Source organism: Hippoglossus stenolepis, chromosome 20, assembly GCF_022539355.2.
Source record: "Hippoglossus stenolepis isolate QCI-W04-F060 chromosome 20, HSTE1.2, whole genome shotgun sequence".
Lineage (NCBI taxonomy): Eukaryota > Metazoa > Chordata > Actinopteri > Pleuronectiformes > Pleuronectidae > Hippoglossus > Hippoglossus stenolepis.
In genome coordinates, this window is record NC_061502.1 from 13,528,681 (window position 1) to 13,541,382 (window position 12,702).

The 12,702-nt window shown below is 44.8% G+C and overlaps 1 protein-coding gene across 4 annotated transcripts in view; it reads right to left on the bottom strand.

Moving 5' to 3' along the window:
• Positions 1-12,702, bottom strand: part of utrn (utrophin) — a 174,061-nt gene that overhangs the window by 141,726 nt on the left and 19,633 nt on the right. For all 4 annotated transcript variants that reach the window (XM_035143484.2, XM_035143485.2, XM_035143482.2 and 1 more), the window contains 9 exons: positions 12,291-12,352; positions 11,900-11,992; positions 10,436-10,513; positions 8,885-8,977; positions 8,173-8,345; positions 6,827-6,942; positions 6,047-6,207; positions 2,533-2,763; positions 1,005-1,186 (listed from right to left, as the gene is read on the bottom strand). In XM_035143484.2, coding sequence (XP_034999375.2) covers positions 1,005-1,186; positions 2,533-2,763; positions 6,047-6,207; positions 6,827-6,942; positions 8,173-8,345; positions 8,885-8,977; positions 10,436-10,513; positions 11,900-11,992; positions 12,291-12,352 — 1,189 coding nt within the window. The remainder of the gene's footprint in view (positions 1-1,004; positions 1,187-2,532; positions 2,764-6,046; positions 6,208-6,826; positions 6,943-8,172; positions 8,346-8,884; positions 8,978-10,435; positions 10,514-11,899; positions 11,993-12,290; positions 12,353-12,702) is intronic.

The window sequence follows — 12,702 nt, forward strand, 5'->3', positions numbered from 1 at the left end:
TTGAATTAACTTTGAGGTGAAACTGCCTGTTGGGCTGGTTATCTAACAGCCTGACAGCGGCACAAAGACTGAGGGAGTGACAATGCTGTGCACGGACTCCTCAGACAATGAGTCTTTTTAAATCAGGGTAAAAAAATACTCACGTGGACATCATAAATACGCTTCACGAACAACTTTGTGAATGTGGGTGTGTGTGTGTGTGTGTGTGTGTGTGTGTGTGTGTGTGTGTGTGTGTGTGTGTGTGTGTGTGGGTGTGGTGGGTGTGGGTGGTGTGTGTCTGAAGCATCATAAACCTTGATAACCCAGATTGAGCGGACGACTTGTTAGGCCTTGGGAGGCTTATCAGGTGTCACCTTCACACAGCTTGCAGCCTTAAACAGTCTTCACAGGAAAACTCATAAACATGTAGGATCCAACTGTGAGTCAGAGGAAATTTACCTCCACTTGAATTAGTGACTCATGGTGCGAGGGCCCTGCACACTACACTGTAAAAAGAATTGAATCTTTTCAAGTTTTAGGTAGAAATGACATTAAGATAAGATAATTTCCCCTGTTTCTAACTCAAATGAACAGGCGTGCCATTTGCGAGGGTGTTTTAATATTACTGCAGGATTAAAGCTACATTCATACTACTAAGTTTTTGTTTTAAAAAACGTCGTTATCAACTAAAACGATCTCTGTCTACACCAGCGTTTTGGCTCTGCATCAGTTTTCATCCATAATGACAACTGTTTTCTTCCAAAACAGGGGTCATGTGATAGGAGCCTGACGAATCAGTGAAGGCTACTGAAAAGACACAACCGGTTGTGAGTCTCTACGTCAAAGTTTCCAAAGATCTCAGTTTCTGCCCATCCAGACTAAAATGGGGTATCCGTAGCTGATGCCTTTTTAAACAAGTGTGTGTGTGTATGTGTGTGTGTGTATGTGTGTGTGTGTGTGTGTGTGTGTGTGTGTGTGTGTGTGTGTGTGTGTGTGTGTGTGTGTGTGTGTGTGTGTGTATCTACCTGGCCTGTCGGTCCATGCTGGCCACTCGGAGGCTCTCCCAGCGGGAGTTGAGGAGGCTCATCTGCTCCCGGATTTCATCCTCCTCCTCCTCGGTCAGGTTGCCCTGGGCGATCAGTTGGTTACCAGCTTGCAGCACATTACCCACACTGCTCTGGTGTGCTGTCAGCTCCATCATGAAGGCCTGTAGGGGGAGGAGGAGTAAAAGGTTAGGGGAAACACTGACAGCAAATCTCCGACTATGAAAGTTTGAAACTTGACGCTGTTTACTAAAAACAAAACAAAAGATGAGATAATAAACTTTAATATAAGGGTAAGATAAGTTAAGGGAGACATTGTCTAACCCCATACCTTTACCAAGATTCAGTATAACTCCCTGGCCACATACTGGTTATATAATCCGGGGCTCCATGTTGGCACTTGGCACCAGCAGACTAACATCTGGATTGGTTTCTCTCTCTGCCCTCTCACTCGGTGTAACAGATAAAAACACCCTGCAGAGGTGCTGGGCATCACCCTTGTATTAGTGTGTGTTGCCTGTGAGCACTCACTGAGGGGTGAACTCAAGTGGCCAACTGGGCCAACAGAAGAGGAGAGAAAAACGCCTCAAAAGAAACAGAATAAAGAGCAAATGTGAAGGAATTTGGCTGCTTCTTAGCTCCTTAGAGGGGCTGCTATTTACTGGTTCTTGTAGTGAGCAAAATAAGGCCAATGAATTGAGTTATTGTCCTTTTCTCTGGATGAGTAAGCATTTTTGACTGCACCTCTGATCCCATTGTTTTTAATGAGGCTTTGCTGGAGAAGCTGGAGTAAGTACGCGAACAACCAGGCCGAAACAAACGGGATTGATTTTTTCAGACCTCTTGAAAAGCCTGGCTGTTAAAGAGGCTTTTGAGTCTTGTTGCTCTCCCGTCTCACTACCAGCTTTCTGCTTTGACCTGGATTCCAGACATTAGACTTCACAAATATTCACATTTCAGCCAAGGGAATCCTGCCAAAGCCCCTTTACACACATGCACAGGCACAGACCCTGCGGCTGCACCTTCTCGGGCAAGTGAGTACTGGGCCGGGGCACCATGGGGTGCTACTGCGCCGCTGTACTGAGCAGAATTCCTGACATTCACAACATGTACGGAGCGTGTACTGTCGGTTGTGGGAGGCCTCTATCTGTGGGATTCTGTTATGCTATATGTCAGAGTCAAACGTGGAGGGTGACAGTTCTAGGACAAAAACCAGGTGTGCTAGTCAGACATAATGTATGTCAGGTATCTGTGCCATTGTTTGACACTTATATCTAAATATAATGTCTCATTACAAACTGATACACAGTATATATTCATTAGGAGAGTTTATTGAGATGCTTGTTTTTAAGATTTTAGAGTTTTCATCTATTAACCTTTGAGAACCACTGAACAACTCATCATTCTGTCCGTAGGTGAAATAGCACAGTCATCGTTACCTCCGTATACATGTGCCTGCATGTTTTTGCACCTCAGCATGAGATAAGTCGGCCCGCTCCTCTCCTCCTACCTCGTGTGTGTGAAACTGCTCCTTGACTTCTTCCACGTCGTCCGACACCTCGTCCTGGATCTGCAGGGCGTCCTCGGCCGACAGCAGCCAGGTCAGAACTTCCTCCAGCGTGGTCTGGTAGCTGTCCAGGTCCACCTCCGGCAGGCTGCCCTCCGTCTCACCCTCTGTCTCCGTCAGCGTGCAGGGGGTCTCGGGCCGGGGGCTGCTGCCTGCTTCCTGCATCTTTGCACTCTGAGACACATGAGGCAGGTCATGAATGGACAGGTTGGCCAGAATATTGACACTGTTTACATTGTGTGTGTGATCATTACTGTATTGTATTAGAGTAATATATTACTAAAAAATAAGCACTTTACAAACATTTACAGACAGCATTTTACTTTAACATTACACAGGGTCAAATCTGTTGTTTTTAAATTGAAAAAAGGTTTTTTTGCTTCTTTAACAAGTCCCATTCACATGGTCACATTAAAAAACACAAACCTGAACATCTAAATGACTCAGATTCAACGATTTCCATCAAACATTTAATTTCCCAAAACCTCCATTTGACTATTTTACTGGGAATTTCATTTGTCAACATCAGATGACGAGTTTTAAAATAGAAGCAGACATCTAGGAGGGGCCAGTGCAGCTCTGGAGCATGCAGAGTGGCCTGTCCTCTCTCAGTTAAGAAGAAAAAACAACTGCGGCCCTATTATGGCATGCAGGGAGGTGGTCCTGGCACGCTGGGAAGGTCAATCCTCATTCTAGGAACAGCAGTGAGCTTGAAACAAAGTAATATCAACAAGTAGAGTTGGGTGTACGGTCAGAGAGAAGGAAATGATTGTTCTAAAGAGAAAGGGGGAAGAGTGTGTTTATCTCCTCATCTCATCAGGAACACACGGAACGCGAACGAGCCTGTGTAGAGGCAGTTATTGTAGTGTCCTTCATCAAGAACTTCCCAAAACAGCAATTATCTGAACTAGAGAGCAGCTCGGGCCACGATTTTCTGTCTGAACCCGAACCAGCCGGACAGAAAACGAACCCAACCCAACCCAACAGGCATTCAGATTTTTCGTGTCCGAACCCGACCGAAGCTCAAGGTTTTCCCTGATTGCAGACAGGGACAGCGTAAAAACATCAAGTAGATACAGAAACAGACAGTGGAGTGCACATGTAGAAGAGGTACTCTGCATCTAACCACCATAAAATTCAGCTTCAACAAAATCTAATTTAGGAACCTCATAATATTGTTGAACACCACATGGACGTGCGATGTCCTTTGTGGACGGCAGCACTGAACTGTTCCACGTTTCCATTTAAAACAAGGCTCGACAGAGCTCGACAAATCTGTCTGGAGCTGAAATGAGGAGGAGATAGAAATCTGTGCAGCGGCAGCCGGGCCGAGTCAAAGATGACAGAATTGCTAATGGGTGTGTAGGGACCAGTACAGTAACAAGTCAAACGGACCTTTGTTTAACAGGGCTGAAGTTACAAAGCTCTAATGTCTGAGCGGCAAACTCAGGGAAAAGGTCACCTGCTGAAAATATTCGATGACCTTTTGAATATTTTGGAGTAAGTTGCAGAAATGCTGCGAGTGAATCCCCCGTGTTGGAGCAGAGACAGAGCGACACAGAGAGAGAGAAAGAAAGAGGCATGAGAGAGAGAGAGAGAGAGAGAGAGAGAGAGAGAGAGAGAGAGAGAGAGAGAGAGAGAGAGGCATTGGAGAGCGAGAGAGCGAGAGAGCGAGAGAAAACTGCAGCCTTGGTCTATTTATTGACTTGAATGGCTGTAAAATAGCTGTGGTCGCACTCAACAGAACCTTTTATTATCACCAGATGATTTGCTCAACTCAATCCCTGCATTCATCACTTCTGCAGCTGGGATTCTGGGGCATGTCATATATTGCCGCGCACATGCCAGTGCACTAATCATCAGGGATGTTACAACTCTGAGAGATGGCAATGCAATAACATTACATCTAAAATAAAAGGATTTCAGGAATGCCAAAGCATGGAAGAAATTACTAAATTACTAAAAATCAACACATATCACATCATGGGAGCTTTTGTTTTCGAATCTCAAACTTTAGGAGGGGAACCAAACACAAGCATCTAATACAAAGAGCCTTTATTTCTCCTCCTCCCAGTTTCAGCATCTCGTCCTTTGAGGAGAGAGAGCGCTCCAGGAAAGTATACCCTGCGTTGGACCAATCAGAGCGCTATGTAGAAAGACTTTCCAGAACTCGTTCCATGGCGTGGGAAATATGTGCCCACGGACAATAAAAAGTTGGGGAGGTGGTTCCTGGATTTTCTGACTAGAAACCATTAAAATGTGCAGCCCTGCCCCAGGGGTTGTGTGGGATGGAAAGGGAGCGAGCACAATTAGGCTGGGAGGGGCTGCAAATTGATGTAATATCTACTCAATTTGATGAAATAAAATGTACTGTTTTTGGTTACAATGAAACTGGATGTAAAGAAAAGGAGCAGGATAAAGCTGAATGGTGCATAGATTATGATCACAAGTTAATGAAACAGCAGAGAAGTCCATATAAATCACGTGTCACATACCAAAGCCCCTCGCCCGCCCGCACAAAGACATGTTTAATGCCCAAGTAACTTTCCTTGTCAACTCTCGGGCACACACTCCCTCTCTCACCAATTCATTCCCACATTTCCTTCCATCCCCTTTTCAGCTCTGTGTTTCCAGCAGCACGCAGCTCGCTCTGTTGGCTAATGTCAGAGTGGTGAGTCACGGCCCTGCTCCCTATTTGCCTGCGCCTGCTGTGTTTTTCATGAGCGGCGCTGGAGAGAAGGAAGGAGATGGCTTTTTCAGAATGGGAGTGACTCATAGTATCTGGCAACTCACAATGAGACACTTTGCAATTTTTTCCCTGCGCTCGCACAGAGCAGTGTTGTGTGGCCTTCACGCTGAATGTTATCAGGAACAGAACGCAGCAGCAAAGGTTGAAGCACTTATGGGTTCAGGGTTTTTTTGCAACCACAGCTTTACAGCTGTTTTAAAATGAGCTGAGGTGATTTTATTTTTGCCAGGGTTAATACCACAGCATACAAATATTTAACTTGAAATAATCAAGGAAAACCATATGTAAAAACTTGGATCCTCCCCCTGATCAGGATCAACACCCAAATTTGATGGATTATTGGATGGGAGAGAGCTCTAGAAAGCGGGGGCTGCCACTCTGAATGCCCAGTGACCATGTGTTCTCAGGTAAGTACGGGTGATGACGATGCATAGACCTGTATCTGAGAACCACAGGGGTGGAGGAGGTCAGACAGGTACTGGAGGGACTTAGAGGTGAGGAGGGAGGAGGCCTGGACCTTGAATTTTGAATCTTTCAAAAGCAGACGCAGCAGTGGACTGTGTGAGTAGTTTTAAAGGTTGAAGTACAGTGATTCTCCCTTTGGTGTAGTGTGCAACCAACTTGTTCCTAAAATTACAATCTACTCTAGTACCCTCGTGTTTCTTATCAGATGAGGTAACGACGACTGTAACACACTGTATATTTTACCTGAGCGCTGAGGCCCAGACCCGAGTCCTCCGATTTGAATCTGCGTGGCAGCGTCTCCACTTCCCTGATCGCCTCCATGCTCACATCTTTGGGCAGCACCGCGAACAGAGACGTCACGTACATGATGATGGACTTCTTATCTGGGAGCTGCACCGCCACGTCTAAGAGAGAGAGAGAGAGGAGGAGAGATGGTGGAAAGGAGGTGGATGTAGGGCAGCAGAAGATCAGAGATACAAATTAAAGGGAGGGAGCGAGCGAGCGGGAGATAAAGTGGAGAAAATTGCACGAGGAGAAAAGCAGCGTGGCAGATGGAGCGAGGCGGCAGTTGATGGTGACGGGAGAAAATTATACGAGGAGCGTCAGAGGCAGGTTGTGCTGATTAGACGTGGCCTCGAAACAGGTCAGGTGTAACCGCCCCTGGGTCATGACATTAAAAAAACTGTCTGTATTTATGAAGCTTAAGTACATGAGCAACTACCGGTGCAACATAAACTAGAAAAACATTCTGAGCAAACACAGTTTCTTAGAAATCCTCAGCCAAAGACAACACCGAGTTACTTTCTCCCCTGTGAATTTATCCGACTGCTGGCAGGACATGAAGGACGGCTTTGTGAGCGTGGACCATGTTTTAATATGAGGGAATTTTGCAAAGGGTAAAAAAAAAAAAGGATTCCCTATTCGATCTCTAGTTTTCGGGGACTACTATAAAAGGTAGCGATTGTCATTTTCATGAAACTTTCTAGAGTCGATCTTGTCCAAATAAATAAAGTGTGTCAGTACCTTCAGCATCCAGCAGCCGCTCAATAGCCAGCTGGTCTTTGGCTACGGTGAAGGCATGTTCCAGTCTTTCCACAGGGCTCAGCTTGACCACCTGATCCCAACTGAAGGCGTTCGGCCTGAGAACACAAGAGAACAGACGGCATGAGAGCAGCAACATGGTGGCAGTGTCATTGGAAGTTTCATAAAGATCATACCACTGACGCCCCTTTTCCACGGATCCAAAAACCCACTTACACCCACTGACATCTGCCTTTTGTCTGCAATTGGAATGGATAGGATTTGCATTTACTCCCAAATGACTCTGCAGCAGAAACTGGTTTTAATCTTTTCCGATCAGCAGTGATGGAAACATGACACTCGGATGAACGCACTAAGATGAGAGAGGGCCTGCGTTTTCAGGTACGTTTGTGACGTTACACATTGGTGGTAAAAAAATCAATAAGACAAACTCCCCTGCTGGAAATGGGAAAGGAGTCAATCCCTTTTTTTAGCGGGTTTACCCAACTGAAAACCCACAAATAAGGAAATAAACACTTTTCCCTCATCTGAATGAATTGATATCAATATCATTTTTCAGATCCACAGCTTCTGTCAAACGTACACAAGTAAAATGTCATCAAAATATTTTTTTACATACCACAATTATTGAAATTATATAAACATGTCCTTCAAACAGACGAGTGGTACACAGGGGACTTGTGTTGAGGCCATCCGGGTTTGGAATGTGTGTGTTCACTGATCCACCTAAACCCCGGCCCAGGTCTAAACCAACACTGGCCTTTCTCACAGCTCACAGGCCCCTGTGCGTGTGCGTGTGCGTGTACACGCATGTCACTGGTAAGGACAAGGGGTTACTCAAAGGGGGGAAAACACCCCAAACACTCCTCGCCCGTCTCTTTCTCACACTCTACACTCACACACACACACACACACACACACACACACACACACACACACACACACACACACACACACACACACACACACACACACACACACACACACACACACACACACACACACACACACACGAGCGTGTGCAAACAGTGACAGAGTAAGTCAAGCAGTGTACACAGAGCCGGCAGGCGTTGACCTGTCAACCTGACCTTCCGCCACTTGCACGGCCCGGGCATCTTCACAATCTCACACTCAGTCACAGATTCCTGCTTGTGCTCAGTATGATTTACATTCAGAGTCAAAGGGCAGATATCAAGGACACAGTGCAGCTCCAGCAGAGTCCTGACACACAATGACATGAGTGGAGACAGATAATCTTCAACCTTCGTTCAGTCTCATCAGGTCACAGCGGTAAAACATGTCGTTGCCATGGAGACGTTTCTCCTCACCTGAAGTGGTGAAGGATGCCGTTGAGAGCCAGACCGTCGGCCCAGCTGGTGGTGAAGTTCAGCACGTTGACTTCTGCGTATGAGCGGGTGCACTGGCGCACCCAGCTCAGCAGGATCTTCTCACTGTTGGTCTGCTGCAGGTTGGACATGATGTCCTTCATGATGTCTTTTACCTACATGAACATGTGGGGAAATTGAAATGGGTTACAAAACTTTACACCATGTTTTTAGCCTGCATGTCCTTTGATAGCCCCCCCAAGAGGTGCGTTCACGTGTCCTTGTTTTGTGGACTCAAACACTTCACCCACCCCTCCATCAGCATAGTGGTGAGTAGATAATGGCTGAATTTTCATTTTTCTGTGAACTATCCCTTAAATGTAAACTAGTAGTAATGAAAGAGTGATGAAAGACCCGACCATTTTTTAACAAAGTCTCCTGATTAACTATTTTCCTCCGAGCAGCCGCTCACAGTCACATTTCAACAGGTCAGACGCACAAAGCGGTGGATGATTAAGTGTGTTTACATGCACGCATGAGTGCACAACAATACCCATTTTCCATCATCTGTATTTTTGATCCCTCTGGGACATCGGTGAGTTGACTGAGCAAACATTAATGAGTCTTTGTGTGTTCGTGTGGAGGATGTGGGTGGAAAGACAGAAGGTGTGTGTGTGTGTGCGTATGTACGTTGTGTGTGTGTGTGTGTGCTCACCTGCCAGTGAAGGATAATACTCCAGATGAGGCCTAAGGTCAGCTTGTGGTTCCCATCCACAATATCCGTCCCTCCTATGTTCACCAGATCCACCTGAAGGAGGAGGCAGCCAAGGAGATATTAAAATCGCTCCAGCTCTTAATGAGGCTCCACTCTCTGCACTTTTACCAAACATGGGATTAAAGCACATTAACTGCACCACTCCAATGCTTCCTCTCAAGTGAGTCTGCAGGCCTGTCACACTAATTATACGAGGTGAGGTCAAAGTGTGCTGTGATTACATATACATATTTTAGACAGGATCAAGACACAGAGTGGAACACGAGGTCAAGTGTCTGGTCAAGCTATGAAGTGACCTCTCTCGCTTCGTCAGAGTTGACCTCCGACCTGCCTCTACTCCCAATCAGCTTAAACCCGACACACCATCACTTCTCTCTCTTTTTTTCAGGGTCTCGGTCTGCAGCATATACAGTTACATCCGGGAGCACGTCTCTAAACTCAAATATTCCCAAACACGCTTTCGAAGCAACAAGAATCATCCAGCACTTCATGTTCAGCTCGGACCGTCACAACCTGCTCGGACTGCACAGCCAACGTTTTGGCAAATAAAAATACGAAAATATGAACTTATACAAAAAATACACAAGCATAAAAAGGGGGTAAAAGGGGGAAACATTGATTTAAGGCTTATCAATAACAAAAATCCAACAGATTTTTAAAGAGTGACTTTTTAACGTTAGCTGCCCCAGGAATCTTTCTAATCCAATATGTTTTTGCATGTCTTGGTCTAAAGAAGACACTCTTTAGAGAAATGCTTTTTAAGGTACACAATGTTTTGATTTGCTGTCAAACAAACAAACTGAGGGATAAAAACACAACTTCCTTGGTAATAAATGTGGTTTCTCTACATTTAATAGAAAACTCAAGTAGTTTTAAGATTTCTATTTATTGAGAAGCCATTATTTCCAGTCAGCAGACTGTAAAGGCTCGTGGGATCCCAGGCTTTTACTGCCAGCGGATTTTTTTGTGGCTCTTGTATGGGGAGACGCCATCAGGAGGTTACATGCAAACTCCAGCCTCTGCAAGTCCTCACGAGCATTCCCTGCCCCTTATCTCCCACTGCTAAGGCCAAGGCATTAAGACCAAGCATTGTACACAGAGAGGAGACGGGGGAGGCAGACTGACAAAGAAAAACACAGAACACAATGTAGACAAACTGACACAGTTCGATAAAAGGCCAGAGGAGAACATGTAGTCCTGGTTATTTACAGGAAGTGTAATAGGTATGAATGAAGTCAGTGCCACCGAGGAATATACACTTCCCTAGTCATGTCTAGCGTCTGGTAGCCACAGAAAAGTGGGATTTTTGTTCAAGAAACCACAACAGCACATATTATATGGTTCATTACAGTTCCCTCTTTCTGCCTATGCTGTGTAGCTGAAATAAAAACCCTGCACACTCTTTGGCCAAAGTGGCACAGGATTAAAGATACGCTAATATCTGTAATTTAGCTAAAAGCATCCACCAACAGCACCAGAACAGGTACTCACATTATTTTGATGCAGGACTTGAAGTACTTTGTTGACGTTGTTGAGAGAGTGCACTCTGGTGGAGCCTCGCTCTTTGGTCTGAGGAAGAGGAAACACAGCAGAAATCAGCCGACTGCATGATCACGGTTCACCAGCCAATCATTGAGAGATTAAGAAGCCTAAAGGAAACTGACAGTTTGTAAAATGCATCTAGTGATTTGTTGATATCAGAAAAATTTGTTTCCTTATAAACTGCGTGTGCAACATATTTATAGATTCACAAACCTAGGAGTAAAAAGTACAAAGGGTTTCGTGGCTGGATGGAGTAAAGCTGTGCCATCACTCAGCAGAGTGTTTCTCACTATACAATCATCCAGCCATTATCCTATCAGCAGTGTCCACAGGTCAACTCGTGGAAAGAACGGCAGGATGGAGAGATGCCAACGGCAAATCCTTTTCTTCACATACCCCCAACCACTTATTAGCACCTAATTATAGAATCAGTATTCTGGCATCAGAGAGTGTGTGTGTGTGTGTGTGTATGTGCGTGTTTGTCTGAATGTATAGCACAGAGACATGTGGCACTTTGTACAGCTACAGGTGCTGGAAAGCAGATAAGCTGTTTAAGAGGTGACGGGGAGGTGACAGTGATAAATGAGGAATATTCCAAGAAAACAAAAATGTGTGAACTCAAGTGGAGGTCGGTCACAGACAACGTACATAAAAAGTATTCATTCTGCTTATGAAAATTATTTTGAAAACGTTTCTTTAAACAGCTGTTTTCTGATAAAGTGCTTGTTGGGTAAACACAACAGTTTTAATTTAACTGCCTAATCTTTGTTGAGCAAAAGGAAAAACTGCAGAAAAAACTATGTAGAAATTGGCAAAGATTAAAAATATTAGTGAGTGGTTCTTATGTTTACATTAGACATTCAGTTGGACTTTACATGGGTTAATGCATGCATTTGTTTTGGGTTGGGGGGGATGCAGCAGCCAAAACAAACTTTAAAGTCTATATATTACAAAAGTTGTCCATGTTGTCCAGCTTGATTAGAAGCACTCAAGTGCTTAAACACACAAGATAAACAGCTGAAGTTTCACATGAAGACAAACTCAGAGAGCGTGTTAAAGTTGCCAGCCACTGTTTGAAATGCAGAAGTATTGATAAGATAAATCAATAGTGCTGAAACTGATCAGAGTTTGCATGGAGTCCACGTGTCTGTGTGGGGGTTTCTCCGGCTTCCTCCCACAGTTCAAAGACCTAACTTGTCTGCAAGTGAGAATGTGAGCATAGACGTGTGTTTGTCTCCACATGTCGAGCCTGTCGACCCGTCCACAGTGTGACCCACCTCTCACCCACTGTCAGTGAGGAACAGACGGATGAAACCGACCAAATCTTTGGGGGAATTTTAAACGTCAGACTGCAAAGTCAGACTGAATTCTTTAAAATGTTACAACTCTGGAGGCCTTTATACACAAACTCACCAGGACAGTTCCAGTGAGACCCTCCAGCAGGTCCAGCAGCTTCCTCCCGTCCCTCAGGTCGGAGAACATGTCTTTGATGGGCGTCTTCCCCGTCTGATAGAGATAACAGTTTCAGTGGTGAGTTTTAAAGTGAACACCAAGCAACAAATGAGGCCATGTGTTTATTCCATCAGAAACAGACTCGTGGTCTTAGAACGGAAATAACCTGAATATCATCACAACACTTGAGTCCTACTTAAAAAAAAATTGATTTCAATATCAGGCAGATGAAACTTTTAGTTTTTATAAAGTCTTCTTGGGCTTTCAGAGTACAAGTGCAATGTTTCTAGTGTTTTGGATTAATGCAGCAGACGTTTGGCATCGACTTGAACCCATCGTTGTTTTACGTTACCTTGGAGAGCTGTGCATTTATCCATTTGGTGAACGTTTTCTTCTGTACTGCATCGTGCTCGTCTGTGGAACAGAGAGAAGATGGGTCAACACGTGTGCAGTCGGTAGGGTCAGACGCATAATGACAGCAAAGTCCATTACCACTGGTTTATTCTGTGAACCAACTGTCCGAGTTCACACCGACACGCTGCTAAATAGTAATTGTAGCAGGAGGCATCACCATTAAAAGCACCGTGATTAATGTGGCTGGAGCATTAGAAAATTGCAGCAGCAACCTGAGAGTAAAATGGGTTATTTGGATAATGTGCACAAAATGTCAGAAGTTGCTCAGTGTTAAAAGTAAAGGTAACGTGCAACGTCAAAACAAAAAAGCTGCACACGTCCTTTAAAATGCTCCCCTGGTTTCTGAATCT